The sequence below is a fragment of the Salmo trutta genome, chromosome 9 (assembly GCF_901001165.1).
Source record: "Salmo trutta chromosome 9, fSalTru1.1, whole genome shotgun sequence".
NCBI classification, from domain to species: Eukaryota; Metazoa; Chordata; class Actinopteri; order Salmoniformes; family Salmonidae; genus Salmo; species Salmo trutta.
This window is the reverse complement of record NC_042965.1, coordinates 17,800,153-17,819,605: the sequence shown is the minus strand read 5'-3', so window position 1 is coordinate 17,819,605 and position 19,453 is coordinate 17,800,153. Positions and strand designations below refer to the sequence as shown.

The 19,453-nt window shown below is 41.7% G+C and overlaps 2 protein-coding genes across 2 annotated transcripts in view; both read left to right on the top strand.

Annotated features, from left to right (window-relative positions):
- Positions 1-580: 580 nt before the first annotated feature.
- LOC115200072 (transmembrane protein 230) lies at positions 581-2,135 on the top strand. The gene is made up of 3 exons (XM_029762774.1): positions 581-1,014; positions 1,300-1,422; positions 1,564-2,135. The coding sequence occupies exons 1-3, from the start codon at positions 919-921 to the stop codon at positions 1,702-1,704; spliced, it is 360 nt and encodes a 119-aa protein (XP_029618634.1). The 5' UTR covers positions 581-918; the 3' UTR covers positions 1,705-2,135.
- A 359-nt stretch (positions 2,136-2,494) lies between these two features.
- Positions 2,495-19,453, top strand: part of LOC115200069 (protein turtle homolog A) — a 41,752-nt gene continuing 24,793 nt past the window's right edge. Inside the window, exons 1-3 of the mRNA XM_029762770.1 lie at positions 2,495-3,722; positions 10,975-11,070; positions 18,699-18,905. Coding sequence (XP_029618630.1) covers positions 11,010-11,070; positions 18,699-18,905 — 268 coding nt within the window. The 5' untranslated portion in view covers positions 2,495-3,722; positions 10,975-11,009. The remainder of the gene's footprint in view (positions 3,723-10,974; positions 11,071-18,698; positions 18,906-19,453) is intronic.

Here is a 19,453-nt window from a genome sequence, read left to right as displayed (position 1 = left end):
ATACCAGTTTGCATAGATTTGGTGAAGATATACGAGGAAGAAACTGATTTCACCAGAGTAACCAATCTCATCATGACCTGCTGCTGATATCTTTAAGTTACCAATTACCACCATCACCTCCATTACATCAGGAGGATCAAACTGAAGCAGAGAAGGGAAATGTCACTTAACGTAATCCAAGGGATTTCCATCAGTTTTCTACATTTTCTTTGACAAAGAGGAACTCACACGCTCAAAAAGTTATTAAATGCACATGAAATAACATCAGGACCACTATAGCCTATATACTATAGCCTATATAGTCTACATTTCTTGTGATTCACTTGAGCGGTACCAAATCGTTTTTCAGCTGTGGTACGGCAGCGCCCCTTAGTGGTAGGTTACTTCCAATACACTTCAGGGACCTGGGATGTATTCATTCTGCCCATTCTGATGCAAAACGTTTCTCATACGAAAGCAAATGGAATTTGTCTAATATAAACTTTCATTTTGCTCTGTTTTCGTTCGTTTGGTTCTTAAACGGTAAACGATTTCCGTAATGAGAGAAAAGAAACGCGCATTGCGCAGGCGCAATGCGCATTGCGCAGGCGTTGTACAGACGAAACAACGGAAGAGGTCACTTCAGCATGAGTAGCTAGGTGGACTACAGACCATCGTTTTGATTTCTACAGAATTAGGCTACCTCTCTTTTTAACTTCTTATCTGAAACGGCGGTACCCTTCTTTCTATTTACACTTGGTTGCAACGTAGGCTAGGCTAGGCTAATTATCGAGAGGAGCAACATTGTAGCGACTAGGCGGGCGCCATCAGTGTAGCATTTCTCAATATGAAATGATACAATCGGCTGCCAATGTAACAGAACAATGCAACGTTTTTAAGCAAGAGTGATACTTTTGTTTCCTGTAATTTAAAGCAAAGATGACAGCTCGCAACAGTGTAACACATGGAATACCTAACACTAAGGTCAGGTACTCCAAATTAGCCAGTGATGATGACGGCTACATTGACCTGCAGGTAAGGGATTGAGTGTGCTAGAATGGGCCTGGTAGGGTTGGAATGGATTTCTGGAATCTATAGGCCATTTGAAATGAACTGCCCATGGCAATTATGGGAATCTATCATCATTATGTAACTATAGACATAGTCCAATATCATTATTGCATCAATCAACCCTGTATATGAAATAATGTTGTAATATCAGTATTGGAAAAAGCCTTTGGGATGGTTTGGTGAAACACAAATTACAAAATGTTTGATACTCTGTATTATGTTGTTATTAAGTCATATTTATCGCCCCAGTTCAAAAAGAGCCCACCCAAGGTCCCATACAAAGCCATTGCATTGGCCACTGGCCTCTTCTTGATTGGCTCTCTGTTAATCACCATTGGAGCCCTCCTATTGGCAGGATACTTTGAAGTCACAGTGAGTATGAAAGTTAAGTCTATTTGTACATTCCTGTCATGTTTTACAACAAATACATTTTCACACAGTTAACTTTGACACATTCTAATGTGTTCCTTAGATATCAATATTTTATAGATTTTCTGTCTTCATTCGTTTCAGCATGCTGACCGGACTGTGCCTGTTCTCATCATTGGAATCCTGGTTTTCCTTCCTGGATTCTATCACCTGCGGATAGCTTACTATGCATCAAAGGGCTACCGTGGTTACTCCTATGATGATATACCAGATTTTGATGACTGAGACACTCCTGAGATTCATGTTATTTTTATATAGCGTTGTTTAATACAGTAATCAGACAGACCAGGTTAGTCCTAAAGCAGATGTCCTTTGATGTTTATGTTAATCATAGACTGTCTTAACTTTTTGTTCTTTGACTGAATTACCACCATATTTCATTATGATTGATTACTATATTTAGTTTAGATATGTTTGTGTTATTGTTTCGAACAAAGAACATGCTTTTTAGTTGACTGATCAATTGGGAATGTGATTCTGGGATGCATTTTATTTTTTGTTCAACATATAAAAGAAAAGGATGTAATTTCTGTGCTGTTAAAATACTTAGCTGTGAGGGAGGCATGAGTTGAATTTGTCCAACTGTTAGTCCTATACCTGATCACTGTTACCATAAACAAAACCATGAGTTTGAGACATTATGGCTAAACTTGAAAGTTGACTGTTTTTCTGTTGAAATGTCACTCGTGCTTTCCTGTAGCGTTTTCTGGTAGGAGTATCTTATGTGATTAATGCCAATCCTTTGATCTCCATATGGTGTGCTGCTAGGCCTGTGAGAGTCAAGAGGGAAAAGTAGTCACGCAACAATACAGAGCTCAAAGTGTTTGGTATAGATATCTACTAACTAAGTTTGAGAGGCATTGCCACTGGCAAAGGAGTGAATCCATATGTTGAAAAGAAAGGCAATTGTGGTTGTGCACCAGCTCAAATAAAGACTATCATAAACAACCATCTTCACTTTGGTGTCAACTCACGCCCCCATGTGGTGTTCCAAAGTTTTCTCAGTGGGGAAAAAACAAACTCAATATTCTACAGACAACCATTGATGTCTGAACCAAATGTTTCTAAAATGTAAGATCTGTGTTTGTTTGAGAGCTATTATTGGACATATTTGGGTAAATGATGCTACTGGTAGTGTAGATGAAGTTTTGCCTAAATCAAGCAGGTAGTGTTTGCCACTAATGTAAATTTGGACGGAAGTGTTTGGGAACGAGATTACCACTAAGAGAGGGTCTCTAGGACCAGTTAACCCCAACGACCTCAGACCCAAAACCATTAAAAACCAAGTTGTTGGAGGGACATCTATTCATATAGGAAAACTATCCCACCCATATTGATATGAAACATGTGGTGTTGTGAAGACATTTTGTTGTAACTTTGTGGGGCAAAGTATTTACCCCTGTAATAAAGCCGTTATTGATCATTGCATCACCAAAAGAGACATGAGAAGAACAGAAGCAAGGCATTTTGGATTACATTTGGACCCTTATTAAAAATCTTTGACTGGGGGCATAGGCAACATGACATTGTCATTGTTTATGGACGTGTCCCGTTGCATAGCATGTGTCTTTTGTTAGGGTCTCCAAAACGTCCTCTCCCACGGAAAAGCGCTTTTGTCTGGAGCGCTCAAACTGAGTGCATATCTTAGGGAGGAGGAGGGAGATACGAGGAAGGAAAGAAACCGCGAGGAACGTAGTGCATGAATAGACGACTATACTCTTACACATTCTCCGTCATTGTAGGGTGGAGCTGAGAGGTGCACATCATTTGGGAATTTTTTGAGCAACGCACTACTTAAATAAATGCGCTTAATGGATTCAGATAGTTTTTTTCTACTGCTCCTTTTTACTACACTTTGGATAACTTTGGACAAAGCTGCACGAAGGAGAAAAAATTCAATATGCTCGGAAACTTTCAAATTATTATAAACCAATCTAGGCACTCCTTAAGTTTTTCTCTGTCGTTATATGGGATTTAATGACTAGAATAGAATGAAACACTGCTACAGCTACATCTAAACTGAGCTTTTCCTATCTTCACTCTTGTTGAGTCAGCACCTATCAGGGGCTCGTGAAAGACAGTCTTTCACGCTTTTATAAAATATGCGAACACCTGCATTTTTAAGTCAAACGTATCAAACTTTAGAATAACCAATGAAAGCCTAAATACGTCAACTGCTGAAAAAAGTCAAGGACCCGATGGACTGACTGTATTCTGGTCAACTCAGAAGTGCCTCGAGCAAGGTAAATGGACTCCGCCACATCCTACACGTGAATAACAGTTTATGTGAGTTACACATGTGGTCCACTTTTATTGCAAATGTACATTCACTTATAATAGAATATACCTTTTTTTCACAAACACACATTTCCTCACCCTTTTTTTTTTAGTCTAGACAAAGATTCCGTTGTAGCTTTATACTTTTGTCTCAAGTAGCCTATTCAACCTACCGTTAAAACAGTCTGACAAGCAGAATATTCCCTGAAGTGCATTGTGTTGACGTCCGTTCTTGTAGATTATTCACTTTTGGTGAAATTAAGATTAGTTAATGCATTAAATGAATGCATACTGAGAACAATGTTCAATCACAGCAGAATGGTCATTTCCTATTCAGGTTGGGTCCCTTTCCTATCAGTCCATGTCAGACAATAGAGGCACCTGTTTTTGTTGTTGTTGCCTGATATGGAGACTATGACATGGGGCATCATTGTAAACAAACCATCTAGTTACTCTAAAATAACAATGGACTTTCAGATTTTTTTTTCGATATATGATGTTATTCCTATTCTTTACTTATTTACTGCATTCAGATATCAGCCTTGATGCCACATATTATATTTTTCTTTATGTTTGAAAACTGATCAATGAAAACAGCATCTGCTACTAAACCCTCCCATCCCCCAATGTGGATGAAGGCAAAAACCCAACAGAATATGATGCATATTTGCTTCCTCTACTCTATAATGAGTCACCAGTTCAATCCACACTTGGTTATTGAGACTGACTTCATTCTGAAAGACCATATATTGTGTCTTTCAGTTCTTCTGTTTGATATGTTTATGAATTACTTATACTGGATATCCTCACTTGGACTGTGGCAATTCATGAGTCATGACACAAGGGCATCATTGATGCTAAATAGTTCAGTTATTTACCATGGCACTTATTTCATGATATAGTAAAGTGTCCATTGTATCAGAGTGATATTTTTGTATTGCTGATTTTGTAGATTTTAATTGCTTACTCACGGGACCAAAGTCCAACTGTAAAGCTCAGTTCATCCATGGGCCTTAGTGATTTACCGGACTCTGTGGTTCTATGTTCTGCACAGTGGAGGCTCCTCAGAGGAGGAAGGGGAGGACCATCCTCTTGAGTGAATTTCATAAAAATAAAAACAGTGAAACATTAAAAAGTTATCCTTTTTAGATATAACTGTACTGAATATATTCACGTCAACAAATATCTGATTAAAACACAGTTTTGCAATGAAGGTCCACAGTAGCATTAACAGCACCCTCTAGAGTAGCACAATGGTGTGGCCAGAGGACAGCTATTTTCCGTCCTCCACTGGGTACATTGAATTCAATACAAGAAATGATGACAACTTCCGGAGGACGTCCTCCAACCTATCAGAGCTCTTGCAGTATGAACTAACATGTTGTCCATCCAATGAAAGGATCCGAGAATTCATCTAGTACTGAAAGCATAAGCTACAGCTAGCTAGCATTGCAGTGCATAAAATGTTGTGAGTAGTTGACTCAAAGAGAGAAAGGACAAGAGTTGAACAGTTTTGAGAAAAAAAATATTTCTTCAAAAATGAAGGAGAAGCAGTAGAGAGAGAGAGAGAGTTAACTATATTTTGTTGTATTTTAGCTTCTTAGTTTACCTTTCACTTATGTAGCTAATGCAGCTAATTTAGCCTACTCAACAAGCTGACTCAAACAGAGAGGAATGCTACTTAATGTTAGCTAGCTAGCTAAAGATATCCAACACAGCAACTCTTCCAAGTCAAGGTAAGTGTTCAGTTTTCTTAATTCATTGCCACTGGGGCCCGGTGTAACTGCTTGCTGTACACTGTACTGTGTGATTGTACACACGTATTGGATTGTGGGTTTACTAACACATTTGTTCTAGTTTGTTGACTATAACATTAATATGGTGACAACGATGTAGGCTGTGTAGTGATTAACGGTTATGGTATGAAGGTTTGGCTCGGAGAGGTTTTTACACCTGGTCACAGACAGCTGTTGTGCACTGAAGTCCACAAGCGAAGACAAAAGGTGAGAGCAAGAAAATCAGATATATGCGAGAAGGAATTATACAATGAGCAAAGTGATGATGCTGTATGTGGCTGCTGTGAGAGTGAACTGTGTGTACGGGTGTTCAGGGGTGTATTTATTCCACCAATTCTGTTGCAAAACGTTTATTAAAACGGAACCAAACAGAATTTCTCCAATAGAAACTCTGTTTAAGTTGCAAAACGAAACGTTATTATTTAGCATCGAGGTGTAATAAAGCAAGTTTTTGTTTCTTGCACGGATTTGATACAAAACCGCTTAGAGTTTTGAGGGAAAACCTAAAGGAGATTAGAGAAAGGGATATTTATTAAGACGTATTCAGCTGAATGCCGTGTCAAAGGCACCATTGTATAGACATGGCCATTTCAATCTGCAGTGTTGTTGGAAACTCTGAATGTGTTTCTCAGTCGTAGACGGTAAGAGTTGACTTGGTGAGGTATAAATAAACCACCAGAACCAAATGGGTTCTTTAGTGTTATTTTAGGTTTCTTTCGATCAACCAAGACATTTGGGCAGCATCTCACTTTTGTCTCTCTCCTTCTTCTAACAAGGCCAATGTGGTTATTGCGTGTGAAGTATTCTAGCTCAGGTGCAGCAATCAGCTATCTATGCCTTGAGACACTTCATTTCACATCAATGCAGTGGTTGACCCTAAATGAAGGTTTGCATGGCCACCAGAGGTCATGGGGTGGGGCAAACTACTCTAAAGGGCTGGTTGAATTAACGGAGGATGTCAGTACACAAGATGTAGACCTCTCAGAGGGAGTTGGGATATGAAAAAAAATCTAATTCACACAAATATAAGTACCAACCAAATTATTATTATTATTATTAATAATGGGTCTCAATGATGACAGACGTATCCATCCCCCCCCCCTCCCCCCGCTACACTGAGTTACACCTTGAAAGAAGAGTTTGGTCTCTATACTCGCTAATTCGGTCAGTAAAATGTTGATTGTTGGCCTTAACCCTTTCCTTTTATGAAGTAATCTGGTGCGATGTACAGTGGATGAATTGTTTATTTGTTTATGATTTACTAGTAGGTGTGTTCTTTCTTTGCACCTGCAATAGGGCCCTCAGTTCCCCCATCAAACCCAGCAGGCCTGTTCTGAGGCCATGGCCCAAGCAGGATTAACCAGGATTACTAAGAAAGTAATACAGCTGCTTATCAGGTCCGTCTCTATCACCAACATCACAGATGGGCCTTGGCCGCTAGGCCGATAGGATTTTCTTAGTATGTATTACCAAGTGTGTGAACGTAGAGAGTTAGGCAGATGGAGAGTGTCGTGTTCTATTGTTATGACTTTGATGTACACATTTGCGGTTTTGTCTGGGTGCGATTTCAGCGAAACCTTTTTGGGGGTGGTGGGGTTTACTCTCAGTGGGCTTACTACTGGCCTGGCCTGGGGGGATAATTTCCCTCCATGTTTTCACCTCTTTACCTCTTAATGCAGTGCTCTTCAAACTGTGCTGCATCCTACCTGTGAGATCCAGCTCAGCCCTGTCCGTGATTTGCTCCCTTAGCGCTACTGTAAGTGTGTGCCGCGCACGCTGTGCCACATTTAGATGGGATAGACCATCCATGTTATTTATAATGTCATCAAAATGGCAAGCATCCCTGTAAAGAGAACAATCTGGCAGGTTATGGTACAGTATTTGCTGACAACTGTTTACTGCGGAGAAGACAACAGTTTTGATAGATTCTGGATTTATGTATGATGGCTCTCTCACAGGGGATGGATGGAAGGTTTTGTATGGTATATTTGTCAGTGAGATCAATGGCTGTCATTCTGCTATGGCAAGCAGTGCTTAATACAAATTCACCAACTGTTTGTACAAGCATATACAGGACAGTGTGCTGCTGACGGATGCCCTTTATCTTTGATTTCTAATTCGATTACACTATTAAGGTTGGGAGCAGCGTACTGGATTAGGCTAGGTGTTCACAAGGGTGCCGTCCAAAGTAATTTGTCTCATTGAATCCCAGTAAGAGATGCAACTATTCTTAAAGGTGCAATATGCAGAAATCGCTCCGCCATTTCCTGGTTGGCCTAATTTCAGTTTAAGTGGCAAAACAAGCAGTCATTGTGTAGAGAATCTTTATACCATCTAAACTGCTCGGACGAATATTTTCCATAACCAAAAATATTGTATTTTCAGCTGTTTGAACTTAAGAACGGGAGCACATAGAACAGATCTACCACTTCTTAAACTTGCTTTCAATGGGAATGACAGGTCTCTAACTCACATTTCTATGTGAATTTAGTCGGGTCGCCCAAAAAGTTACATATTGCAGCTTTAACAGGTTTGAAAGTCTTTACACTGTCATTTCAAAGTAAAATGTCTTCTGTGTAAGTGTGTATTAGTCTACTGCATTGGTTGCCAGACTTATGGGAGAAAAGGCCCAGACTAGTTGAGTGTCTTAGGTTGTGTATTGGTTGTGTACTGACAGAACAGTCTTACTTAGTATGACAGAACGGTCCGGATCTCCCTCAATGGCTTCTTTTGTGTGACTTAGACACTTATGTAACGTCTCCGTGTTCCCCTCAGATATCCTCAGGCTCAGCTGCCCTCACTTCCTAACCTGCATCTGCTCCATGTACAGTTGATCCTGGCAGAGCTGCATTTGTCTGCTGTTCAGGACTGTATAAGAGGGGCTTAGCTACCACTCCCAACCCTGTAAACTAAAACCAGGTTTTAGTCAAAGAAATTTAAATGACTGTTGGGCAATATTAACATAATCCAATAATTCATAATAATTGACTTGGTGTATTTGTATGCAACTAGCAACTTTTTCATTGAAGAAGCAAAATCAGAACCCTCCTTGAGCAGCTCCCATAATTGCAATGATTTCTCTTGACAATATGCTTTTAGAAAGAACACTGAGTCCTCTCATTCGTTTGAAGATAGAGAGATAATCATTCTAAAGGCACCCAATTTGCTTTTCCATTATGAGATTAAAGGCACTTTGATATGATGCTTTGTGTACTGTGCATCTCCAAGCACATTCAACATGTATAGTATCAGTGACCTATGCAACCCCTCATTACTACGTATGATGTAGCATCTTGAGATAAACTTGTAGGCCTCCTCTGTTTGCATTTAAATGAAAGGACTTCCTGCCCAGGGAAACAGGTCATACCTGAAGTCACAGAATAGTGGTGGGTGCTGTCCTCTGTCTCTCCTGTCTACACCTATAGACCTGGAACCCTACAGGCTCTCTCTGCAGGGTCTGGTGTCTGGCGCTCCCCTCTCAACTGCCCTGCCAAAGCACCAACTATAAGGCTGGAGAAACTCTAAAGAATTTGACAGGTGATATAAGTACCTATAGGTGATAAGCATGTATAAAGAGATATCCAAAATAAACATTTGAGCAGTAAAATGAGGTTTCCCTCAATAGCAGCAACATGTAACATGAGAGGGGGTTGGTCGGCTGGGTGCTCGATTGGATGCCATGTGGCTGAAGGATGAAAACTGTTACCTAGGAAGACTATTTCTACCTCAGAGAATGATGCAGTGCTGTGCAATCAGCTCCAGTGACAAGTAATCGTGTGTTTCTGTCACTTTGCAGGGATGATAACACAATAGCTAGTGCAGTATGAAAAACACAGAATGGGATGGGCATTGTTCGATTTAATTTGGCATTTCAGGCGTAAGACAGGAACGAGAGGACATCATTATTCCTTCCATCTCTGTCCTGTCAGAGCAAGTTATAGGTATCATGTATCCCTGTGAAACAATTTCTGTTGCTCCTTTTCCATTCAGAGAGGAGAGACTTTTGTTTTGGTTGTGACATAGCCCATGGCCATGTTGCCATTTCTGCGACTCTCATATAATAACATCATTGTTGCCTTGCCCCCAAATCAGTGATAAATATCACACTGATTAAACCAACTCAGGACAGATGCCATGGCTAATTCCCAACAGGACTAAAGAGTCCCGCTGAGTCCCATACCCTTATCAGACAAGTGCAGAAGATAACAATATCCCTAACCTATTCTTCCCAGATCTGTTTACTATGTCAAGTTACTACTATGAAACCAAATGTGTCACGTGAGTTGAGTTGGCATATCTGTTGCTATTACACTTCCTAGCTTTCTAAAAATAGCCTCCTTATATTAGTGTAATTAACTTACACTAGTGATAAGCTGGTATTAGTGACTCTGAATTGCGTGTGTGGGAGGATACAGTGTAGATGTGTGTGTGGAGGAAAGGGGAAAGCTTAAACTGTAGATGATTTTAAGCTGTATGTTGCTACTTTAACACATCATGGGCCAGACAGTGCAACACAGATTCAGTTTTCAGAGTTTTATTGACCCTTTGTATTGTCAGGCTCCATCCATTCTTCTTTCTAGGAAGTGGATTATTGAGCACTCTGGTTACAGTAATATCCGGTTCACATTCAGTGGGTCGGTGCAATAATGCACAATGTCAGAGATAGAAATTACATTCATGGAATTTACAGGGTTCTCTTCTCGAATACTGTGAATAGTATTTTTTTTTATATTGAAACACAAGAGGAAATATGAATTGAAAGTGCATTGACCATTAGACAGGGGTTGGGATGACGAGATAAACAGAGAAGAACCTGATATTTTCCTCTTGCATGTGTCACCTCTCTAAAGCTGTTAGCCCAGTTAGCATGAGACAAGACCTACAGTATGAGCTGGACCAATCACAGGCAGAAGGTTCATCTTTTTGACCATATCAGTGACAGGGACACCCACAGGTCTGTCTAATGGTGATACACACAAACTCATACACACACACACACACACACACACACACACACACACACACACACACACACACACACACACACACACACACACACACACACACACACACACACACACACACACACACACACACACACACACATCAATATAATTTCACTCCCAAAGCTAGTTTAAATAAGCACGTTTCCCTTAATCCAAATCCAAATCACAAATCAGACATCCAATTTTGCAGTGGGCAAAGACTTTTTACAGAATACAGTCAGTTATCAAGCCGTCAACAGACTGGAATACAGTTTGAAGTAGGGATTATGAAATACTTTAGGGTTGATGTTAACTTGGAGGATTACCTTGGTCTTGTCTGATGCCAGATGCAGTGGGAATGTCCTTGTACAGTATTGAAGGCTGTGTGTTACTGTATGTCAGAGATTTGATTTGAGTGTGTGTTTCTGTGTTTTCAGGTTGGGAGATATGTAAAGCAGTGTGAGGGACGGCAATGGGATTGGAGAGGCTGTGGCTTCTGGGTGTCACCACTGCTGTTGCCCTCTGTCTGCTGCGTAAGTATAATACTGCACAGAGCATTTGCTATGCTCATAAAATGTTATTGGTTTCTCTCCTTACACCTGCCTTGCTCTCCTAGCTACCCAAGTAATTCACTTCATACATTTCTATTACAATGGTACATCAATATAGTGAAGTTATATACTGTAAAACTCATCATATAAAATGTGCCTCTAGAGAAATCCTCTCATTCAATTCACTATCTGCCTCTCACCATTTCTGTCTCTCTTCATCCTTTTCCACCCTTAATTACCAATGTCTTTTCCTCTGGAGTTTATACCACTCTCTTTACATTCCTTGTTTACATGGACGCTTATGTAATGGCAAAGAGTCCAAGGCCTTGGCTCTCATGTACTGGTTGGTGGAAGTTTCTGAATGCACTCCCTAGAACATATGATTCAAAGCATCATACTGATAAGTCTCTGACATCAGCCACTATGTACACGTGACATAGATTGGGGAAAGTGATGAGGAGGGGGTCGGGGGGTCTAGACACAAGTGTGTACAAGGGAATGGGGTGAAATCCTAATGTACAAAATAAATCTGATGGTGCGGATTTAGATTAATCTGGGATTTATACTGGTCCCATCCAAAAAGCACGCTTCTAGGGGGAGGGGAGTTTAGTGGAGCGAGGCCATGTGTGGACCCCAGGGGGCTGTGGATCGGGAGGGAGGGTGAGGGGCCTGCTGCCCTACCATCTATCAGGGAGTGTCCCCTTTTGAGTGAAGCACTGCCGCAACGCGTTATATTTTACAGAGAACAGTGCAGCAGAAGCGAACTCCTTCCACTACTCTTTCGTCTGCGTGAGGCATACAATACCTTGAATTTCCCTGGGAAGCTGTGAAGCGAGCTGTAGCCAATTGCGTGATTGTGTTTATGAGTCTTTTATTAAAGAATGTGAAGCAATGTTTATGTTTACTGCTTTTCTTTAAGTACCGGTAATGTATGGCTATAAATATTGTATATAGGCCTACATCATTAAATCACGTATGAATATAAATATTATATATGCATTCGTTCATATGGGCAGAATATTGTATATAAACTAATTCATATGTTTATATGAAGGCTGAAGGCTAAACACTGCCTATACTATATCTAGGTCTATTTCTAGTTTCTACAATGCATTTTCGTTTTAAAGACTGCACTAGTGATTTTAGCATGGAAATCTTGGTGGGGCAAAAAAAAATTATGTGGGATGCATGCCAGCAAATCCATTACACAACACAGCACTAAACAACACATTAATTGCACTATAACAGTGAAGAACGGTGCCCACAAACTGTTAGGGCCTACATAAAGCTGTCCCAACAGCAGAGTCCCAACAGCAGTCCCAACACATTACCACTGCAACACCTGGCTATCAGCGGAGCCTTGTCTGGCAGCGAAACAGTTCATTCAGCCTCATTTACTGCCTTTAAAAAAAACATAGCTGATATGGCTGACTTGCTTAAACAAATGTGGTTTCTACTGAAAATTGAGATGTACAAACTATGGCATAAGGGGACGACAAGCGGATAAGAGGCAATCAGTAATTTCGATTAAGACATTAATTAGCAAGCTAGGACGGACGTAGTTAGTATAACTACACTGCATAAAAAAATAAAGGGAACACTTAAACAACACAATGTAACTCCAAGTCAATCACACTTCTGTGAAATCAAACTGTCCACTTAGGAAGCAACACTGATTGACAATAATTTTCACATGCTGTTGTGCAAGTGGAATAGACAACAGGTGGAAATTATAGGCAATTAGCAAGACACCCCCAATAAAGGAGTGGTTCTGCAGGTGGGGACCAAAGACCACTTCTCAGTTCCTATGCTTCCTGGCTGATGTTTTGGTCACTTTTGAATGCTGGCGGTGCTTTCACTCTAGTGGTAGCATGAGACGGAGTCTACAACCCACACAAGTGGCTCAGGTAGTGCAGCTCATCCAGGATGGCACATCAATGCGAGCTGTGGCAAGAAGGTTTGCTGTGTCTGTCAGCGTAGTGTCCAGAGCATGGAGGCGCTACCAGGAGACAGGCCAGTACATCAGGAGACGTGGAGGAGGCCGTAGGAGGGCAACAACCCAGCAGCAGGACCGCTACCTCTGCCTTTGTTCAAGGAGGAGCACTGCCAGAGCCCTGCAAAATGACCTCCAGCAGGCCACAAATGTGCATGTGTCTGCTCAAACGGTCAGAAACAGACTCCATGAGGGTGGTATGAGGGCCCGACGTCCACAGGTGGGGGTTGTGCTTACAGCCCAACACCGTGCAGGACGTTTGGCATTTGCCAGAGAACACCAAGATTGGCAAATTCGCCACTGGCGCCCTGTGCTCTTCACAGATGAAAGCAAGTTCACACTGAGCACATGTGACAGACGTGACAGAGTCTGGAGACGCCGTGGAGAACGTTCTGCTGCCTGCAACATCCTCCAGCATGACCGGTTTGGCGGTGGGTCAGTCATGGTGTGGGGTGGCATTTCTTTGGGGGGCCGCAGAGCCCTCCATGTGCTCACCAGAGGTAGCCTGACTGCCATTAGGTACCGAGATGAGATCCTCAGACCCCTTGTGAGACCATATGCTGGTGCAGTTGGCCCTGGGTTCCTCCTAATGCAAGACAATGCTAGACCTCATGTGGCTGGAGTGTGTCAGCAGTTCCTGCAAGAGGAAGGCATTGATGCTATGGACCGGCCCGCCCGTTCCCAGGCCTGAATCCAATTGAGCACATCTGGGACATCATGTCTCGCTCCATCCACCAACGCCACGTTGCACCACAGACTGTCCAGGAGTTGGCGGATGCTTTAGTCCAGGTCTGGGAGGAGATCCCTCAGGAGACCATCCGCCACCTCATCAGGAGCATGCCCAGGCATTGTAGGGAGGTCATACAGGCACGTGGAGGCCACACACACTACTGAGCCTCATTTTGACTTGTTTTAAGGACATTACATCAAAGTTGGATCAGCCTGTAGTGTGGTTTTCCACTTTAATTTTGAGTGTGACTCCAAATCCAGACCTCCATGGGTTGATAAATTGGATTTCCATTGATTATTTTTGTGTGATTTTGTTGTCAGCACATTCAACTATGTAATGAAAAAAGTATTTCTTTCATTCAGATCTAGGATGTGTTGTTTAAGTGTTCCCTTTATTTTTTTGAGCAGTATATTTGTTCAGCACTTTTGAAATGTACAGCAACAGAATTCAGAACATGGGCCATTCTTACAGTGTACACCAAGTCAGAACTGTAGGATAAATAAAGGGGGCATATAAGCAGACAATGAAAGCTCTTACAATATTCAAAGACTAGATTTCTCAAAAACAGGTTATAGGCTACATGTGCACCACCAAGTCAGAACAGTAGGCTAAATTAAGAGGTGAAAATAGACCAAATTATTAGGGTGAGGCACATGGGCTGCTAACAGTTTACTACACAACATAGACTTTGTATTACTTTCTTAGCTACAGTATACATATCTTCTTGGCATATTACATAATTTATGCAGAAGCATACAAGACATTTTTGGACTCACCTTGTTGTGCTGTGCCCACTTGAACAGGAAGGTGGCACGGCAGTCCTTCGTTGGCAAATTTTGTCATCAAACTTTGTCATCAAAGTCTGGCATTCTCTAGATTTATGGTGCTTTCAAGACAACTGGGAACTCTGAAAAAAAGGTTGAATCATGATAATGTCGGTGATCTTCAGGTCGTAGCTCAAGAAAGAGGCCAGAGTTCCGGATTTACAATTCCTGGTTCAACGAAAGTTCAAAACATACTTTCCCAGTCGTAGCTCGTTTTTCCCGAGTTCCCAATTGTCTTGAACTCACTAAAGTCAGATTTAGCAGTTAACAATTGTTTTGAGCGCGGCACAAATTGTGCTTCATTGACAGCATGTCCAATTTTTTATGTTTATCATTTTAAACTAGGAAAAGAAACCCTTAATCTTAGACTTTGGACCACAAAGCCACTCCACTGAATAGAAGGCTAATAATGGCTTTGCAATGCTTGCAGTTAGCGACAATGATTCCTTCCAAACCACTCAAATCAAATCAAATTTTCAAATCAAATAACATTTTATTTGTCACATGCGCCGAATACAACAGGTGTAGACTTTACAGTGAAATGCTTATTTACAAGCCCTTAACCAACAATGCAGATTTAAGAAAAATGTAAAAAAAGTAATAGATGAGAATAACAAATAATTAAAGAGCAGCAGTAAATAACAATAGCGGGGCTATGTACAGGGGGTACCGGTACAGAGTCAATGTGTCAAGGTAATTGAGGTAATATGTACATGTAGGTAGAGTTATTAAAGTGACAATGCATAGATAATAACAGAGAATAGCAGCAGCATAGAGGGGGGGCATGCCCTCTTCACGACGGCCGTGCCCTCTTCACGACGGTCTTGGTGTGCTTGGACCATGTTAGTTTGTTGGTGATGTGGACACCAAGGAACTTGAAGCTCTCAACCTGCTCCATTACAGCCCTGTCGATGAGAATGGGGGCGTGCTCAGTTCTCCTTTTCCTGTAGTCCACAATCATCTCCTTTGTCTTGATCACGTTGAGGGAGAGGTTGTTCTCCTTGCTCCACACGGTCAGGTCTCTGACCTCCTCCCTATAGGCTGTTTCATTGTTATAGGTGATCAGGCCTACCACTGTTGTGTCATTGGCAAACCTAATGATGGTGTTGGAGTCGTGCCTGGCCGTGCAGTCATGAGTGAACAGAGAGTACAGGAGGGGACTGAGCACACACCCCTGAGGGGCCCCCATGTTCAGGATCAGCGTGGCGGATTTGTTGTTACTTACCCTTACCACCTGGGGGCGGCCCGTCAGGAAGTCCAGGATCCAGTTGCAGAGGGAGATGTTTAGTCCCAGGGTCCTTAGCTTAGTGATGAGCTTTGAGGGCACTATGGTGCTGAATGCTGAGCTGTAGTCAATGAATAGCATTCTCACATAGGTGTTCCTTTTGTCCAGGTGTGAAAGGGCTGTGTGGAGTGCAATAGAGATTGCATCATCTGTGGATCTGTTGGGGCGGTATGCAAATTGGAGTCGGTCTAGGGTTTCTGGGATAATGGTGTTGATGTGAGCCATGACCAGCCATTCAAAGCATTTCATGGCTACGGACGTGAGTGCTACGGGTCGGTAGTCATTTAGGCAGGTTACCTAAGTATTCTTGGGCACAGGGACCATGGTGGTTTGCTTAAAACATGTTGGTATTACAGACTCAGACAGGGAGAGGTTGAAAATGTCAGTGAAAACACTTACATTGTGGAATTTGTGATTTCCAACTTGTTTTGTAATGTTTATGTCCAATGGCCGATACCCATACATTTTATCTATAATTTCTCTTCAGATGACGGAAGGATTACAAATAATTTACCAGTAGATTATCGACTTGATTCATGATGATGACTGCTAGTTAAGATTTTGAAAGTATGATGTTGACATGATCAGTCCAAACAAAGCTACTGTAGATATAATGTGATTTGACGTCGTTTTATCTGTGGCCAATGACCTTGAGCCTTCTTGGATGGGCACTTGTAATGTAACTCTATGGCATCATCCAAGGGGCTAGAATTTTCTAGCTCTACCCTTAGACTTGGCGGTGACGTAGTGTCCCCATGAGTGATAGAACACTGAGACAATCACGGCGCAATGCTCCGTATTTTCTGCTGGCTTGCCCCACCACCACAGAAAGCACTGAGCTAGGCTGAAACACCTGCATTTTTAGAGCTGCCTTACTCAAGAAAACAAAAAGAGACCATGTTTGTATGAGGCTTTTGTATGAGGCTTACATACATACATTTTTTAAATTGTTCGCAAAATGATATTTGAAACATTTTAATGCCAAAATAACATGCAAAACAGGAAAGCCCCCCCCCCAAAAAAATATTATTTGTTTGTTTGCTTTTTTTCAAAAAATTGGGGGCTCAAACCAGGCTCTGCCCCACCTGCCCTGAATGACGGGTCGCCACTGAAAGAATGTATTTTCTCCCCAAATAAGCACAAGCCGTGTGTACCACGGTCCACAACTTGGTCGGTTTCTTCCTGGGTCTCCAGGCTTCTCTCCTTTAGGCCATTCATCACCTTTCGGATCCGAATCCGAGCATTGTCTGGGATATAGTTGTGTTCCCCAGTTAAATTGGAGATAACCCATCAAGACCTAGTCCACTGTGCACAATTGTGTAGGCCTATTGCTATTGCCCAACAGCCAACAGTATTTTCCTTACCATTATTCAGGACATTTAGAATGACAACAAATAAGTCACCTTGTGGGCTTTTAAACAAAATGAACTGGTTATGACATTTCATGACAAAGAAGTATTACATTATAGTCCTAGATCTATGGTGTTGTTAGACCCAATGTGTCTCTCCTTACTGATGACAGTGAATGAATGACGGGCGAATTGTGCATGTGACTTGATGGAATTTGAATTATGTGAAGTGTCTAATGATAATGATGGTGTGAGCCCAGTAACAGATTGACTGCAATCCCTTTAATCATACAGTAGGCTATTGTTACTTTGAGTCTCTAAAATCACACTGTTTCTATTTCCATTTCTATAGTCATGTGACAAATATTCAATTTTTATTGAAAAATATGTTGGCCTTTTACTAGATTCTTATATTTTCGCATGGACTGAATATTTCCATAACTGATCAAATGTCCGTAGGCTATAGGCTTATAGGCAAGCCTAATATTCGGCCCATATTAACAAAAATAGCCATACATGATTTAATGAAAAGCAGCAAACAGACACAGCATTGTTTCACATTCTTTAATAACAGACTCAAACACAAACACGCAATTGGCTACTGCTCTTTCACAGTTGTTTCCCGCCCAAGTACAGGGAAACTCAGCATATTGTACAATGCATACACTGACTGCACAGAGGGGTATGTAGTCTATGTAGTGTTGTACCTTCGCTGTCGTGTTTTGCTCGATAAAAAGACTACAGGTAAGCCCTTTGAGATTAGTACTTAATCACCAGGCTAAACGAGCTGCAGAGACAACACAACACAGGCTCTGGCCCAAGTGTCGTTAATGAGATTGCAGCATGTCTACAGAGCCGGTTGCAGCCTAGTGATCTTGTCACCAAATGGAGTACCATTGTTTTACATGGCCTCTGTGTGCCTGCTTTAAACAGAGCATACTCTGGAGATATTCAGGCTGCCATCCAACTCATAAATATTTATTCACATTTAAATGTGTGTTTATGCTATCTACTCTAGTCTCTTTCCCCTTAGGCCTACTGCTTGTTATTTTCTCAATCTCCTTCCAGTTTTTCTCTATCCATGCCTTTTGGTTTTAGCCCTGTTTCTGCTGTCTTTGTCCTCCCCTTCCCTCTCATGAAGCGACGCTTTTGCTGCAAAGCGGTTTTATCATCAGTTCTCCGCCAGGCAAAAGATAAATTGAATATTTGCTCAATATCTTCCTGGAATGTGTAACCAGAAATTCCACTGAATGCATTTAGAAAAAAACTCAAAGTTTATCTGGTTCTGCATGACACTCAAACCTATGTGGAACAGATCCACATAGTTTGTGGATGTTAAGGAGCTCATTAACATGTTTTACTGCAGATTCACCAGTCATGCTCAGCCTTCCTCCATGGTATTATTGTTACCTGTGTGCTTTCTCCTCAGGGACGTCCCATGGTGTGGAGGCGGTGGTACGAGCCAGGGTTGGGGGGACTGCAGAGCTTAGTTGCAGTCTTACCCCCCCTTCTACAGGAGCCATCACCCCAAACCTGTTCCCACTGCATGTGGTGGAGTGGGTTCGCCTGGGTTACAATGTTCCCATCCTCATCAAATTCGGAGTGTACGCACCACGCGTGCATCCCAACTACAAGGGTGAGTCCTCTTGTCCCAGATCTATGTCTTAGCACTGCTTCTTTCAAATTACGCAATGCACAGGAAAGGCATTGTGGTAATTGCAGTTATACACCATGACTGAACATTCGAACCTTTTGGTTCTGTCACGGTTGTCATAGGAACGGGACCAAGGCGCAGCGGATGTTGAGTTCCACATATTTATTACAAAGTGAAACTTTAAGCAAAAGCAAATAAATGAACAATGAAACGTGACTACATGGTGCACAAACACAAAACAACGTCCCCACAAACACAGGTGGGAAAAATAGCTACTTAAATATGATCCCCAATTAGAGGCAACGATTACCAGTTGCCTCTAATTGGGAACCAAACCAAAACACCATCATAGAAATTTTAAACTAGAACACTCCCTCGTCACACCCTGACCTACTACACCATAGAGAAACAAGGGCTCTCTATGGTCAGGGCGTGACAGGTTCTCACTTTCAGTGTCCTGGTGCAATTTCATCTTTTGTCCTGTTTGTTTATTGGGAGCCATTTGCCTGCACACAACAGCCCAGTGTTTT

Bases quoted from the DNA above. Each gene is read 5' to 3' on its own strand.
- LOC115200072 (XM_029762774.1), top strand. From the start codon at position 919: ATGACAGCTCGCAACAGTGTAACACATGGAATACCTAACACTAAGGTC. The intron at 1,015-1,299 runs GTAAGGGATTGA...TTATCGCCCCAG, and splicing joins ACGGCTACATTGACCTGCAG to TTCAAAAAGAGCCCACCCAA. The intron at 1,423-1,563 runs GTGAGTATGAAA...CATTCGTTTCAG, and splicing joins CAGGATACTTTGAAGTCACA to CATGCTGACCGGACTGTGCC.